The sequence below is a fragment of the Vidua macroura genome, chromosome 10 (assembly GCF_024509145.1).
Source record: "Vidua macroura isolate BioBank_ID:100142 chromosome 10, ASM2450914v1, whole genome shotgun sequence".
Lineage (NCBI taxonomy): Eukaryota > Metazoa > Chordata > Aves > Passeriformes > Viduidae > Vidua > Vidua macroura.
This window is the reverse complement of record NC_071580.1, coordinates 474442-491051: the sequence shown is the minus strand read 5'-3', so window position 1 is coordinate 491051 and position 16610 is coordinate 474442. Positions and strand designations below refer to the sequence as shown.

General features: G+C 54.7%; 1 protein-coding gene across 1 annotated transcript; it reads right to left on the bottom strand.

The window, feature by feature from the left end:
* Positions 1-1424: 1424 nt before the first annotated feature.
* AADAC (arylacetamide deacetylase) lies at positions 1425-8361 on the bottom strand. Its single transcript, XM_053986222.1, has 5 exons — positions 8190-8361; positions 4558-4780; positions 4261-4330; positions 3757-3928; positions 1425-2653 (listed from the first exon to the last, which is right to left on the bottom strand). The coding sequence occupies exons 1-5, from the start codon at positions 8325-8327 to the stop codon at positions 2045-2047; spliced, it is 1212 nt and encodes a 403-aa protein (XP_053842197.1). The 5' UTR covers positions 8328-8361; the 3' UTR covers positions 1425-2044.
* Between the last annotated feature and the right edge of the window lie 8249 nt (positions 8362-16610).

Sequence of the window (16610 nt, the reverse complement as noted above, 5' to 3'; positions counted from 1 at the left end):
CCAGGTTTGCTCCAGCTGGGCTGGCCCAGGCACCTCCAGCAGCCCCGAGGGGAAGCAAAGCCAGCTGAGCCAACACTTCAGGCCAGTGCTGCTCTAGCAGCAGCATCCCAGTGCTGCGGGGCAGGAGAACGACCACAGCCACTCTGGGTCACAGCAGAGCAACCTGCTGAGGGATGTGATGTGGGCACATCCCCTCCAAATCAAAAACACAGCCATCCTCCCTGAGCAGTCTCCTAAGCAAGGTTGTCTTCCTGGAAACCCCAGCTGGGCTCATTCCATTAGCATTTACAACCCAGAAATGCCATCCCAGGGAACATTCTTGTGGACGTGACCCTAAAACTGTATAGAAAATCAGACCAAAGGCATTGCTGAGCAAAACCCCAAAGCCCGACTTCCTCAGGAGCACCAAGAGGCTGTTAATTAATTCCAAATGTGGGAGGACTCAAACTGCAGTGGAGCTGCCTGTGCCAGCAGACAGGAGCCCAGTGTGTGGGTGAGCACTGGGCTGTGCTGGCAGAGCTGCAGGGACACCTGAGGAATAACTCCCAAACACTCTGGGACTGAGCACACGAGCACAGATGTGCATCCAGAGGGTGTGCCAAGGTGCAAGGAGCAGCCACTGCTGCTTCCCTCCTGGACAGCCCCAGCCCAGCAGCACCCCATCCCCAGCAGGAGTGAGAGCAGGGCTGAGACCTGGGGCTGTCTGCAGCAGCCACCCTTTGGCTGCAGCACAGCTGCCACTGCTTCCCCACGGATGGGACACCCGAGTGACAAAACACATTGCACTGGAATCAAAAACGAGTTTAATCTTTAGATTCAAATTAATAAAGATGGAAAACAGCAATCATCCTGTACATTTTCCATCTGAACAGGCCGCACACACCCAGGAAAAATAACCCAGAATTATTGAGGATTCAGTACCTTTTATGCAAAAGAAAAGCAGGATACGTGAAGTACCTGCCCAGTGGTTGATTTACTTAAACCAACAGCCAACCCCTGTATTCATGCTTCAGTCAAAAGTTTTAGGGTTTATATTTAACACACCAAACATTTACACAGAGGTTATTTGTTCCCCACAGCCAGCTGAACTATGTTTCTTTTCCAAGCCTATAAAGCTACTAAGCTAATTCTACTTTTAAGAAATCATATGTGAAATCTGATAAAAAATTTCAAGGACAATTAGAACACCTAGTACATGACAACATATAAGTAGAGCACAGACCATGCAGCAGTGTTATCGTAAGGCTGGGACCTTCACAGCTTCCTTTTCCCAGTGAATATCCAGTGCTGGTTTGATTCACTCTTTCCTGCTAGTGCAAGGATTAAAGAAAGGAAGTAGGAGTAAGAGAGTACTAAAAAAAAAAAACTAACAAAAAAAAAAAAAAAAAAAAAAACACAAAAAAAAAAAAAAAAACAAAAACAACAACAACAAAAAAAAAAAAAACCCCAAACAAACAAACAAGCAAAGCCCCAAACACTTTCACAATTTTTTAGCCATCCCACTGGGTTTCCAAGTGCTTCCCTCAAGCTGTGCCGGGCAGGAACAGCAGCCCCAGCCCAGCCCAGCCCAGCCCGCCATGGGCAGGTCCCTGCAGCCGCCCCGAGCCTCCCGCTGCTTCCCTTCACCCCATCAGCCCCGGCAGCAGTAGGGCCCTGCTGCCGCATCCCACGGAGCCAAAGCAGACAGGAAGAAAGCAGCCACCGAGCACGTCCCGTGTGCCCACAGCGACCTGGCCCCTCGGCACACACCGCGGGCTGAAAACGTGGTGGGAAGGAAGAAGAGCAACGGAGAAAAGACACCGAATCCCGGAGGCTGCAGGGCCAGAAGAGGAACCCCGGGGCAGTCCTGGCAGTCTGGGGGTTTGAGGCTCAGGCGATAACACTGGAGGAACACGTGGGTTAGGGTCAGACTGATTTCCTGCCGGACAAGACGGGAAACGCTCCAGCCCCAGCACCGCGGGAATTGCAACGGGGACGGCAATCGCGGCCGAAACCCAGCACGGCTCCGGCCACACCTGGCGCAGGTGAGGAGGGGACTTTGCGCTCACAGGTTCTCCCTCAGCCAGCCCACGCAGGTGTTGAGCAGCCGGTGGCCCACGGCCAGCTCCAGCGGCCACGCGAGGAAGGTGAGGGCGCCGTGGAAGGCGTCCCGGGCGTGGTGGTGCGTGACGGGCACGCCGGCGGCGCGGAGCCGGCCCGCGTACATGGCGCCGTCGTCCCGCAGCACGTCGTGCTCGCAGGTGACGATGAGGGCGCGGGGCAGGCGGCGCAGCCGGGGCTCGCTGGCCAGCAGCGGGGACGCCCGCGGGTCCAGCAGCCCGGGGTACCTCCGGGCCAGCTCCGCGCCGCCCGGGGCCGGGCTGGCGTACGCGTGAGCCTTCCGCATGTCGGCGGGCAGCCAGCGGCTCCAGTTCACCAGCGGCAGCAGCGGGCCCGCCTCGGCCGGGACGTGCCCGTTGCAGGCCATGGCCTCCCTGAGAGCCGGGTCCGACGTGAAATACTCGCTCCAGAAGCGCACCATCAGCGAGCGGGGCAGCAGCGGCTTGTCGGCGTTGTCGCGGTAGGACGGCAGGTTCAGGTCCAGCGCCTGCAGAGCTGGGTAGATCAGAACCTGAGCTTTGAGCTTGGTTTTGACTTCAGGGTCCTCCGACAGCTGTAGAAGAAACAGAGACCATTGCAAAGAATCAGTAAAGGCGTAGATTCTCCCACGCTGACGGATCATCTGAGGTAAAGAATTAAGACATGCATTTTGCGACATGAGCAAAATAAGATTGTCAATTAAACCAGCATAAAGAAATTCTGGATGTATAGGCAGGTTATCTAAAACCAGCATGCTGTAATAAAAATTCTCAAACATCAAATATAATTTCATTTTATTTCTTGTACTGAAGGATAATGATTTTTGGGAAATACTCTTTCTGAAATTTTGATGCTTTCTGAAGTATTGACAGATTTTCTATAGCTACAGAAAATTTCTATTCTTGCATCACGAAACTTTAAGGAGACCCAGAAACCTGACAATTTCACACAATTTAGAGCATTTTCATCTGTTTGGTTTTTAACCATGAGATGTTACAACTCAAGCAATTGCAAGTCTGTGAATTTTAGAGATGTAACAAGTAAAATGTGATGAATTAAACATTGACATTTCTTATATGTCAACCTTTTCCCCTCTTCACTAATAAATTTTCCATTTTCTCCTTCATCTTCTGCCTTCAGCATCCGCAGCAAATTCACCACCATTCCCAGTGTTTCATTACAGCCCAAACAGCTTCTCGAGAGAGCAACAACATCGTGCTGACTTTATTTAATAAGGCTGAAGGAGAAGTGCAAAAGGCACCAAACTGTGTGATCAGACACTGCAACATTTAGTGCGGGTTTTTTTGTTTGCTTGTTTTCCCTGCTATTTGCATCTTTATGAGTCACACAGTTAAAATTCCCTTTTCAAACATCATACCTAAACCAGTCAACACGAGCTTAAGGTTAGAGTGCTGTAAGCCCCGACTAGAGGGCGGGGAGCCTTTTTTAGGGGACAGATGCCTGGGTGGCACTAAAGCTCCTCCGATGCCATTGAGTGGCTCAGGCACAGCCGCTTGCCCGGTTCCCAGAGCCCTGTGAGGATCCCGCAGGCTGTGACATCCTGACAGAAATCCTGACAGACCGCGAGAGCAGCGTGTGCTGCAAGCTGAGCTCTTCTTAGTGGTCGTGAAGCTCGACAAACACTGACTTTGAGCTTGCAAACCGTTTGTATGGTACCTGCTGTGCCACAGCCGCAGCCAGGTTGCCCCCAGCGCTGTCCCCGGCCACGCAGACCCGCGCAGGGTCCACCCCGTACTGGGACAGGACCTTGCTCTGCAGGAAGAACTTGGTCACCGCGTACACGTCTTCAAACTGGGCAGGGAAATGGTGCGGAGGGGCCAGCCTGTAGCTGGTGCAGGCAAGAGAAGTGTGTTAGTACCTGCTGGTAATAAAGAGAAGGACTTGCTCGCATCTCCCAGCTGGGGGATGTTTATTTCTGTGCCCAGAGAAGTGGGAACTGTCCGTCCCAGAGGATCCACTTTATTACCCACCCATCTTTGTAAAGACAAAATAGCCACCAACCACAGTTCTCCACTGCCACCCTGGCAGCCTCTGTTCCCAAATGTGTTTGTCAGCAGGAAAGCACGTGACCAAATACAGAAACATTGAAAAATCAGATTAATTGAAAGAGATTAATTTACTCCACACCCTCATCCCATCTGGAAGGAGACTATCTCTTACTTGACTGACACCACGACAGCATTTAGCTCGTTTGAAATCCGCCGTGACATGAGATCGTAGCCGTGCATGCCTGGAACGAGAGCCCGGTGCCTGTGAGAATGGACACACGCCCACACCTGCCTGCTCCTCTTGGCAGCACCTTCAGCTGACTTTCCCAAACCTCCCCCTGCTTTCAGCTGCTGAGACCCCAGCCCCCTGCCCCTCCCTGTGGCAACTCCCACCGAACACAAGGCAGCGCTCGACAGGGCTGCGGAGATCCTTGGCACAGACCCAGGGCAGCGCTGCCGCAGAGCTCACCTGCGTCTCCCAGGCACCACCCGCCGCCGTGGAAGTAGACCATGGCCCTCCTGAGCCCGCCGGGTGCCCTCCGGGGCAGGAACAGGCGGACGGGGACAGCGCTGAACTCTGTGTCTGCCACAGTGACGTTCTCGTCGGACGTGGGAGCGACGAGCTCGACAGCCGTGATCAGCCTCAAGCCCTCCATGTAGTGCATCATCCCCAGCAGCTCAGCCGCCTCCGACTGCAGCCAGGACAAGGGCAAACTGTTTTGAATGCAGCCTATTTATTCTCAGATTTAAATCCCTTGCAGCCATTTGATGCTCAGTACAGACGTGCGAAGTTGCTGTGGAAGCCAGCACAACAGGCCAGAGCAGAGTGCCTCCATCTGAGCTTGGCAGTGCAAGGAGCGCTGGTGGCACGCGCTCACACTGCCACCAGCTGCCCAGCAAGGCCAGGGCCCAGCCCAGAACCAGGGCCCAGCCCAGAACCAGGGCTGCTGCTTCGTGCCACACTCAGACTCGTGCTCGGCATTCACGTGGGTCACCTCTGCAGCCCAGTGTCCATCTCAGTGACCCACCAGCATCAGCACGGGCTTTGTGACACAGAGAGCCACCCACAGCTCCTGGCCTGCTGCTGGCACCAGTGTGCCATGGGGACAGCCCGGGGAGCACACTGCAGAGAGCCACCCACAGCTCCTGCACTGCTGCCAGCACCAGCACCTCAGCTCCCCCACCACCATCCCCAGCAATGGGACGTGACCCTCTTCCCACCCCAGCCTCATCACATCACAGTTGAAACAACAGGAAATAAAGCCAAGCTCTTACATGTTGTCTGAAGGTGAAAACAGATGAAATTCAGAGCAGGTTTGAATTTTAAAAGAAAGCAATTAGCCCAGCCTGGTGCAGAACCTGTTTGGAGTTTGGCTTCCAAGAGATGCTTGTTATCCACAGGAAGAATGTGAAACCCCCAGAGCATGACTGGTCATCTGCTGAGAGGTGTAACCTCTAGCCTTCAGACTGTCACAGTGGAAGTCACAGTCTGACCCTGCTTGGTGCATTTTTTTTTTTCCCTTCAAATTGTATTTAAATCAACTGTTTAATCATCATCTACATATAACCAGGTTTTGAGCAACCTGGTCTAGTGGAAGGTGTCCCTGACCTTGGCAGGAGGGTGGAATGAGATGAAATTTAAGATCTTTTCCAACCCAATCCATGGGATTTCATGATATAACCTCCTTTTTCAGGAGCTAGAATAGCACACAGCTCACTTGCTGGCAGTCTTTGACAGGGATTGTCACCACAGTTTTGAGTCACCTCTCTCTGAAGGCCTGGAGCGGGTGATGCCAGGAGGAGCCCTGCCAATCCCAGTGTGCTGGAACTGGGATGGAGATGAGTGGGCAGGCCCTGGCACACTGCAAAGGCAAGCACAGGTCCTTGCCATCAGCTCCATGAAAACAAACAAACAAACACACATACACGTGCCAGAATTGCCGTTTGCCACCACATTGACACAGTTTACATAAACATTTCTCAGTTGTTGCTTTTCCCCCAAGGATTAACATCTTGAAAAAACAAATATCTCAGCCAAAGTGAGTCCTGCTGTGACTCCAATGAGCTTGTGAAAGCCCCACAGTGGGAGGAATTCCCTGAGCCCCAGCACTGAGGGTTTCCAGTGCTCTCAGAGCTGTTTTCCACAAGTGGACAATTTACATTGTGGGAAACCACTGGGCTGCTGCCTGCGGTTCTCAGGACATTTTCAATAAAAGGAAATGGTGCCCTCATCTGAAAATCCCTCGTTGTCCCAGTGTGAGATTATTGGGCGTTATGGAGTAACAGGAAAGCCAGCCACTCTGGGATCCTTGTGCTTTGGAAAGCATTTTCCCCAGTGCCTAGAGCAGGGACAGACCCAAAACCTGTGGAGGGGGAAGGGAGCCTGGCTGAGCCTGGCCAGGGGCAGGGGCAGTGCCCACAGGGCTTCCAGCGGGTCAGGTTCCAGAGGGGCAGCAGCTGGGATGAGGCACCCTCGGGGGACGCTCCCCATCAGCCCGGCAGGGCAGCTCATGAGAGGGGCCCGAGTCTGGGCCTCAGAGCTCCCACAGAGCCGGGCTGAGGAGGGAGGGAGCCCTGGGGGGATGTCACACAGCAAAAACATCCCTTTGTGTTCTGTACCTTCTTCAGGCGTTTCAGACCGAGGGCACGGGGCACTTCCTGAAATACCTGGGGGATTTTGGGCTCAAACACTGCAGCAAGTGGCAGGTTTGCTCTCAGAGGCTGTTCCCCAGCTTGGCAGCACATGGACACAGGACACGAACATCAACAGGCAAGGGAGGCATTCCCAGCCCCCCTGCTGCAAAGAGGGGGCACCAGGGGCTGCTGAGCACAGCCAGCAGGGCTGCCGAGCTGGGGGCTCCCCAGGACCCTCCACAACAGAGGGGATGCAGATGTGCCATGCCGTGGTGCTCCCTTCTGGGAGCTCGGAGAGGATTCTGCTGCTCAGGAACGCTCGAGGGTGGCACTTTGTCCCCTTTGCTCAAACCAGCATCAGGGAGTCAGAGGGACTACAGCAGGGTCCCCTCTGGAGCACAGCCCTGCCCCAAGTGACCTCGAGTCACTGCCCTGGAACTGCACAGTCAGCATACACTGGATTCAGGATATATTTAGGACAATTTAGAGCCACCTAACTCTAATTTGCACTAGTGCAGCTCCAGGGAGGCTGTGGCTGTGCCCATCCCTTGGGATGATGGTTTCACAGGAGATGAGAGCCCGGTTAGAAGATGCCTGCCCACAGCCCCGCTGCTCCCAGGCAGGCAGGACAGCAGCACCACGGGCACAGCTCCACCTGCCAGGGAAAACACACCATCCTCGCACAAAGAGGACGCTCCTGCGGCCAGCAGTGCCCTGCTGAGGTGACGGTGTGACCGAGCAGGCACCGGGCGTGCCTGGGCAATGAGCTGCCCGTGCCCGCCCTCCTTGCAGGCTCCTTCCAGCAGGGGATTTAGGAGGGCAAGCAGCAAGGCAGCGCACCAACACTGCCGACCACAGTTCCTTTCTTTCTCACCACCTCAACCCCCGAAATGAAAAGAGGAGTCCCTGACACACACCAAAAAACTCCTCATCCTCCCTCCTCCTGCCGACTGGACAGCCCTAAAAAGGTACCCCCTGCCAACAAGGGCTGTCTCACACAGAGGTGTTGCTTTGTGTGGCTTTCAGGCCTATTTTGTCAGTGGATTTCCACGAAGCCACAAAAATCAGCAGAATGTGAGAGCTGCTCTAGTGTTCCCTGCCCGGACGCGCAGCGCTGCCGGGGGAGCTGGGCACTCGGGAGTCAGGAAGGAGTCAAGCAGCAGGGCTTGAGCTGCACAGCGCCGTAAAGCAAGAGACGCGTGTCGATCCACAGTCACCTCCCACATCCCATTCGTTACTCTGAACGGCCCTTTCTCAAGGCTGCAAGGTCAAATCTTTCCTACATTTCTTTGTATCCTAGTCACAGTCAGTTCAGCGCTTCATTTCAGCGGCTCCTGCCCTTGGGTCAGTGTAACACCGTGCCCGTGTAACACAGCAGCCAGCCTGGCACACACTCACTGCCGTGTCCCTGAGCCCCAAGGGCACGAGAACCCCCCTGCCCTGCCCTCCCAGCCCCCACCACCTCACCAGGTGCCCCAGGGCCCTGACGGCAGCCGAGATGAGCATCACTGTCCAGGGCTGGGCCAGGTCCTCGGGGAGCGGGGTGTAGATGTAGTAGCCGAGGAGGGCTGTGAGGAGGCACAGGCAGAGCAGCCTGGCTCCCATCCTTGCAGGCTCCGCTCTGGCGCTGCTGGGAGCAGCTCTCACCGCCTCCCAACAAGCCAGCACAGGGCAAAGTTAATCCCGTGTTTTGCTTGGGTCCTGGCCAGGAGGTGATTTCTTGTCGTATCATCCGGGGCAGAGGTTACTCCACCGTGCAGATTCCAAAACAGCGCGTTTCCCCAGCAGGGCGTGCAGCTGCCGGGAGCAGCCGAGCGGGCCAGCCCCGCACCGAGTCCCGCTGCCAGCCCTGCAGTGAACCCCGCACCGAGCCCACTGCCCGTCCCTGCACTGAACCCTACACCGAACCCCGCTGCCAACCCTGCACTGAACCCCGCACTGAACCCCGCACCGAGCCCCACTGCCAGCTCTGCACTGAACCCCACACCGAACCCCGCTGCCAGCTCTGCACTGAACCCCGCACCGAGCCCCGCACCGAGCCCCACTGCCAGCCCTGCACTGAACCCCGCACCGAGCCCCGCACTGATCCCCGCTGCCAGCTCTGCACTGAACCCCACACCGAACCCCGCTGCCAGCCCTGCACTGAACCCCGCACTGAACCCCACACCGAGCCCCACTGCCAGCTCTGCACTGAACCCCACACCGAACCCCGCTGCCAGCCCTGCACTGAACCCCGCACTGAACCCCACACCGAGCCCCACTGCCAGCTCTGCACTGAACCCCACACCGAACCCCGCTGCCAGCCCTGCACTGAACCCCGCACCGAGCCCCACTGCCAGCTCTGCACTGAACCCCCACCGAGCCCCGCACCGAGCCCCACTGCCAGCCCTGCACTGAACCCCGCACACAGCCCCGCACTGATCCCCACTGCCAGCTCTGCACTGAACCCCCGCCGAGCCCACTGCCCGTCCCACATTGAACCCCGCACACAGCCCCGCACCGAGCCCACTGCCCGGCCCTGCACTGAACCCCACACCGAACCCCGCTGCCAACCCTGCACTGAACCCCGCACTGAACCCCACACCGAGCCCCACTGCTAGCTCTGCACTGAACCCCACACCGAGCCCCGCACTGATCCCCGCTGCCCGTCCCTGCACTGAACCCCCACCGAGCCCACTGCCCGTCCCTGCACTGAACCCCGCACACAGCCCCGCACTGAGCCCACTGCCAGCCCTGCACTGAACCCCGCACACAGCCCCGCACCGAGCCCACTGCCCGGCCCTGCCCGGCCCCCGGCCCCAGGACAGGCGGCAGGGACGGGAGCGGGAGGCGGCGGCGGGGCCGCGCGGTGACACCCGGGTGCACACAGCCGTGTCGGGTGTCCCGGGGCACTGAGCTGCCGCTCTGCGAGGCAGAAACTCAAGCAGGGCCTGGGCCACAGCGGTTTTATCTTTTCCGTTTAAAATTTAGGTGATTGCTTTGGCTAAAGTTCTACCAACAGCAAACAGCACAGCCTCGTGCTCTCGCGCTGAGCAGCCTGTGGGGTGGAGCATCCTTTGGAGGAGCAGAGCAAGAAGCAGCACAGAAGGCTGAAAGCTGAACCATTGCCACCTGCCCAAACACAGATGAAGACTGGCCCTTAGTCAAACTTTCAGACATTTAAGTTCTGAGCACCTCTGAGCACTATTCAAGTATTTTAAAAATCCATCTGTGCTCTCTCCCTGCAGTCCTTCTGCAGCACAACAGCCAGTGAAAGCCCAATGTCCTTGACCCTGCTCCAACAAAACCAAGAGAGAGCACAGCTCCATGGCCACTCCACCTGCCCTGGAGCGCCAGGTGCTGGGCAGGGACAGGTGAGCCCACCCTGACACAGGTGAGGGTGGCCTGGCCCTGGGTCCCAGCAGTGACACGTGTACAGGCAGGGCTGGGCACAGACCATCAAACCCATGTCCTCTTTTGCACAGCCCCTTTTGTCAGGGGCTGAGAGGTAAAACATGGATAAAGAAGCCAGATTTCAGGTGGCATGGGAAGACAAGGCACAGCTGAGTGATGGGGAATGCAGGACAAAGCCCTCTCCTGCCCTGCCCCTCCTCAGGAGCAACAGGAGCTCCCAGGACAGCTCTGCCACGGGCAAACAGCACAGAGGGAGATGAGGCCAGAATGGAACAGCCACAAAACTGGTGTTTTATTTTGTTGCACTTAAGGGAGGTTTCCCACTCTCCTTCCCTGCTGGTCTCCAGATGGAAGCGCGGCTGTGCAGCGACAGCCTGGGCTCTGCTCCTGCCCCGAGGTCACCCTTGGCTTAGGGCAGGAGCTCACAGTGCTTAACCTGGAAAGACCAACGTCTCCTCTCGTCCCAGAGTCACTCCCCTGCCCTCCAGTGAACCACCCCAGCAATCTCCCTGAGCCCACAGCATTCCCAGATAAAGGAAATCATAAACTGATTGACCCAAAAGAACTGTACAGCATCAGCTGCAATACGGAAATGCCCATGTGCCAATTTTAATAGAGCCCTTTCAGTCAAAGGGACCAGATGGGACAGCACAAGACCTCTCTCAGACAGGGGATGAGCTGCCAAATGAAACACGTGGATGTTAAAATCCAGCTGCATCCCATGCAGTGATTGCCCTTCATGCCTCACCCCAACACCAGGCCCTGCACTGCCAGCGCTCTCCAGAGCCCTCAGCAGCACTCAGCACTGCTGCTTGCTGTGCATCACCAGCTCCCCCACCACCCACAGCTTTCTAAAGCAAACAAACAGTGGGTTTAGTCTTTTCCCTCCTTGTTTATTTCATTCAGTGAGGTTGGATGGAGCTTGGAGCACGTGGTCTAGCGGAAGGTGTCCCTGCTCATGGAATGTGGGTGGAATGAGACAATTTTAAGCCACCCTCCCAACCCAAACCATTCTGTAGTTATAGAAGGATGAAATGTCACATTGCAGCTTTTCCTGCACACAGTGTACCAGGAGCCATGCAGCATGCCCTCCTGCCCACCCTCTGCATTTCCATGTAGTCCAAGCTACTGATATTTCAGGAAAAAAAATGAATGCAAAGTTAAGCAGACTAAAGCCAGATTAAAACTGCAATAGGAAAAGCAGCAGCCAGCATGTCACTCTGCTGAGAGCCAGCATTCCCTGCACCCATGTGCTCCACGACACAATCAGAGCCAGGGCTGCCTGTCAGTGCACATTGCTCAGCCGTGCAGAGAGGGGCAAGGACTCAGTCAGGCACTGACCTGCCCCCTCAGTAAGTCAGCCCAGCGAAGAACGAGTGTTGCAACATCAGACTGAGCTTTCAAACTGTGGTTTGGAAAGGAGGAATGTGTGAGTTTATAACCGTACATCTTGTTTGTAACAGCAGCCCAGGCTTACAGCCTTACATCTGTGTGTGCCAGCAGTGCCTCTCCATCCCCTCCCACCCCACTGCAATTCCCCTCACTGCTCTCCAGTGCTACAAGGCCTTGCTTTGTCTGTCAGTCACAGAATCATTCAGCTTGGAAAATCCCTCTGAGAGCACCGAGCCCAGCCATCCCCTGAGCACTGCCCAGGCCGCCAGTAGCCCATGTCCCCAGGTGCCACATCCACACACTCCTCCAGGGCTGGGGACAGCACCGCTGCCACGGGCAGCCCGTGGGCGTTGTTTCCCAGTGTGCATCCAAGCCTGCCCCGGTTCAGGAGTCCTGCAGTGCCTCGTGGGCTGGGCACGTCACTGCCCAGGCCCTGGCTGAGCCGAGGGGTGCTGCTGGCAGCGCTGGCACCCCCGGGCTGCCAGGGTGGGCCTGCTGTCTCACAGACACCTTGGACCCCTGATGACAGCAGTGGCTTTGTGCACCCACGCTGAGAAGGGTCACGTCTCCTCTGGGCTATGCAGTGACAAAAGCTGCCCAAAACGGCACCGAGGGCTGGCAGGGCCACAGGGTCACACCCTGGGCCCCCGTCTGCCCTGGGTACCCCCACGGGCGATGGGGTCGGGGCAGCCACAGCCCCACTCCTGCTGGGCACAGAGGTGCCAGCCCCGGTGGCTGATACCCCTGCAGGGCTGCGGGATGGACCAGGGGTGCTGAAAGGCGGTGGGAAACGACACCACAGCCCCGGGGAGCTTCAGAAACTTCATCAGGAGGGGCACAGCTGTGCCAGGGGCTGCAGCCATGGCAGGGTGAGGGGGAGGCAGAAGCGCTGCAGGGGTCAGCGATGCGCTTCCATCCGGAGGAAGTATTTTAGGAAAGGAAGGGAGAAGCCGCCGGGAGGCAGTGCAGCCCTGCAGACGGTCTCCCTTCCACCCCGAGGGCCGCGGAGCCCCAGGAGCAGGAGCACCGCTCCCGGCGGTCCTTCCCCGCGAGGGGCAGCGCAGGCTGTGACAGGCGCAGGCTGTGACAGGCGCAGGCTGTGACAGGCACAGGCTGTGACAGGCACCTGGAGGCTCCCGAGGGGGGAGAGGTCCAGAGCACCGCACTGGGGCCACTGAGTGCTGCCCACGTCTGCCTTCAGACGATAAAGCTGCAACCTTGTAGTAAAAAGCAGAAATGTCTTGCTCTGCCCTTTAATGCCTCGGATGGACAGCCAGTGAGTGGTCAGAGCAGCACGGGGTGAAAACACCCCTTGAGTCGGGGGACAGCCTTTGGGTTGATATTCAGAAGCCAGTGCTAGAATTCATACCACCTCACTAAGCTGCAGTTATTTCTGCTTTCTTTCTTCTTTATTGGTATCTATACTTTTAAATGCCACTCACAGGACTGAAACCTGGCCTCTTTCTGTGAAATGAAGGGGTGGCATTCACAAGAAATTTTATACAAGAGAATTTGGGCACTGCTTTTTCATCTGTTGCTTATTACCAAATTGCAAGTTGTATAAATGGAAACAAATGTCTTATTGGACAATACATTCATACCCTGAACTGAAAAAAAGGCAATTATCTGAAACTTTAGTAAGCAGAAGTATAGCACATACAGTGTTTCTGAACACTCCAGAAATACAAAACACTCCAGGAAACATATATTTAGTTAGTCAGTCCATCTTTAAGATACTACAAGTAAAACTACAATTCTGAATGGCACTAAAACAAAACATTTAAGATCCCTATCACATAATCCTATCAACCAAAAAATAATGAGGGGGGCTAACCCTCACAACCTCTAACCACAAGTCCTAAAAAGTGTAACACAAAAATACCTATGTACAAATAATCTTTATATGCAGCAGACCCAGTAGAAGACTATAAAACAAAAAATCCAACACCTAAAAAAAATAGCAGTAACAAAATTTATCTTCTCAGATAAAATAACAACTAAAAATCCAAACAATGTTTGCCCCCCAGGTGCATTGCATGCTTCCCCCTCCACAGATCCCTCTTACCCTGTTTCTCCCAAGGCTGCCCCACGCCCACCTCCCTGCAGGGCCCTGCCAGAGGCTCTCCCTTGCATAAGCAGGTCCTGCTGCACAAAACAAAGACCCAACTGCTGCCCAGACCTCGTTTCTACAAAGCTTTTTCTTTCATTTTGTAAGCAGAAAATCTTGACTTTCTTAATGTGTTCCTTTTGTGACTAGGAGAGGGAAAGGAAACAACCAGGAGTAATTCTCACCAGCTGCTGGAAACACCAACACAAAAGACCCCAGGGATGTCTCTTTATGCAAGAGGAGGTTTGGCCAAAGTGCCACATACTTGGCCTGTGTATTTGTGAGAGAAAGGTTAAGCTAACACCCTTGTGCTGCCAGGTACCCATCCCCTGAGCAGCCCATACCTGCAGCACTGCCAGAAGATGGATTTTAACTGTTCCTATTCCCACTGGAAAGGGTAAGTCACACAGCCCAGATGGGTATAAAATCACCTGAGTGATCTTTGGAAGATCCTGGTGCTCTGGAGGAGCACGGGGCCCATGCCCTCGTGCCAGCAGAACGTCCCCTCTGTGTCAGCACCCAGAAACAGCATTGCCACTGTGCCATCATGGAAGTGCTCTGGGCTGTTTCCTGCCTGTGGGGCTGGCTCAGCAGCAGCTCTGTGCTGGGAGGCTGTGCCCTGCTGCCACCCTACAGTAAGAATTGCACTCAGAAGCACCAGGACTCGAGCAGTAGCCACGTGTCCAGTGCATCTCACATGTGCAGTGCAGTCAGAACTGCCAAACCTGCAGGTTTCCTCTTGTTTCCACAAAGATCACAGGGAAAGGCTAGCTCTCAGTAAAAGCATTTTTAAAGGCAGCCTCACACTCACATTCTAGTTTTCATTCTCCCAACGTGTAACAAAATCAGTCATTTGGCTAAAATCAAATACAAAACTGGAAACTTGAACTCCCAATATCCTCATCTGGGGACACATTTTCTCCCCTGCTCCTGTTTCTCACAGCCATTCTCAGCCAGAGCCAGACATCCTGAACCTATGTTCTCCAGCATCTGTGGCCAGGCTGGAGCTGAGGAGCACTGGGAATCTCCAGGAGATCCAGGCCAGAGAGTTTGGAACAAGCTGCAGTCCCCAGAGAGCCGTGGCTGCTCAGACCAGCCAGCTGCACCTCAGGACGGGCCATGCAGGGAGCACAGACACACCAGGGGCTGGTGCTGAGCAGCTCCTCAGAAGAGCTGAACGTCTGTGCTCACGCCAGGTACCACCAAAGTGTTTTCTCAAATCCCCCTGCAAGGCATTTGGGATCACGGGTCACCCCTGACTGCTCAGAGCTGAGCCAGCAGAAATCCTCCTGGAAAAATCTCACTGTGAAAGCTCCAAGAACGAGGATTCAAGCCAGGACCACGTACAGTACCTCCATCTTTCAGTCCACCAAAGTTGTACAAAACTAGAAGAAAATATTGCAGGAAGTATTTGGCTGATGTTAAAATTGAAACTGTTTAAAACCAAAGCAGAAAATCCATGACTTCAGTAGATGCACTGAGAGGGGGAAAACCCCTCTGTGCAAGGAGAGTCCTGTCCATACACTCTCTCCTTACCAGGAAGGATGGTAAGGAGAAGGAAGGTAAGGAAGGGGTGAGCAACATCTGTGTTCAATGCAGAGTTTGTTCTTCACTCTCAGTGAGTTCCTAGAATGGACACACAGGGTTTGGCCTCACAAGAATTCTGAGAAGTGCTGCAATGCCAAATATTTCTAATAAGCATCAAGGACATGAATTTGCAACAACTGATTGTTAGCATTTATTAACTGCAGGTTCATGACAGAGGCTTTTATTAGGCTTTAAAGCACCTGCAGTGCCCAGCGGGTTGCAGTGCTGCTGCAGGATCCTGTCAGTCCCCAGCAAAAGACTCAGGATTCTCAACTTGCAGCTGATACTCCTGCCTGACAGGAGTTGTGGCCAGGTGGGGTCAGCCTCTTCTCCCGGGCAACAAGTGCCAGGACAAGGGGAAATGTCCCCTGCTGCGCTGAGAGGTTCAGGTTGGACACCAGGGAGAATTTCTCCACTGTTAGATTTCACTGTTAAATTGTTAAACTGGCTGTTAAACATTGCAGGGGCTGCCCAGGGAGGTGGTGGAGTCTCCATCCCTGGAGGTGTCCAAGCAAAGACTGGATGTGGCACTCAGCGCTCTGGGCTGGGTGACAAGGTGGGCATTGGCCAAAGGTTGCATTTGATATTTCAGAGTTCTTTTCCAGCCTGGGTCGTGCTGTGATTCTGAAGCAACTGCAGTGGATTTGCAATGGGACATCCACGTCCCTGAGGCCCATCACTGCTGCAGCTCAGGTTTCCCCATTTTGCAGAGCAAGTCCCAGTGCCCCCACTGGGTGATTTGAAGTGAAAACCACCTACAATTATAACTCGCTAAAACCTTTAAATCACCCATTTCTGTCTTTAATAATAATAGTGCAAACTAAGCAAATAGCTCCCAAACCACTTCTCTAAATAAGAAGTCAGCTCCAAGACCGTGCTTTGCCTGTGGGAAGGTGAAGGCAGGGATGGAAAGTGGCTCATGGCTTTGCACAGTCCGAGGGACAAAGGCAAACCTGACTGCTGGTGCCTGCAGACTCCCTGGCAAGTCTCCTTTGTGGCCCCATCACTTACAAAAGCACTTTGGAAAGTGCATCCCATCATTTTCTCATGTGTAAAACCATTAAAAAGCTGCAAGAGAATCCACAGCCTTTGCCAATAACCAACAGAGCCGAGGAAAACAATTAGAATATTAACAGGACTGAGATTTCTGCTGGGATTTTACCAAGGACTGGCCAAAAGGGTTGACCAAAACTTCATAGAAACAGCCTCAGGATGTGAATGGTGTCAGATTAAACACCTGCAGCCCTTACTTTTTAAACAATCCCAGCAATCCGCGTTTCTTGCCCCAGCCCATGACAGCCTGGTGGCCTTGGCACCCTCCCTGTGGCATTTACTGAGCCATAACGTGCAGTTCTCCCCAGGCTGCATCCCGGGGTGCTGCAGGAGCTGCATGCCCACCCAGGCAGCAG

What these genes read in the sequence shown, in the direction of transcription:
- AADAC (XM_053986222.1), bottom strand. Translation starts at nt 8,327, where the DNA reads ATGGGAGCCAGGCTGCTCTGCCTGTGCCTCCTCACAGCCCTCCTCGGC. An exon ending in TCAGGGCCCTGGGGCACCTG is followed by an intron (nt 4,781 to 8,189) that starts GTGAGGTGGTGG and finishes TCCTGGCTGCAG; the next exon opens with TCGGAGGCGGCTGAGCTGCT. An exon ending in CTGCGGCTGTGGCACAGCAG is followed by an intron (nt 2,654 to 3,756) that starts GTACCATACAAA and finishes TTTCTTCTACAG; the next exon opens with CTGTCGGAGGACCCTGAAGT.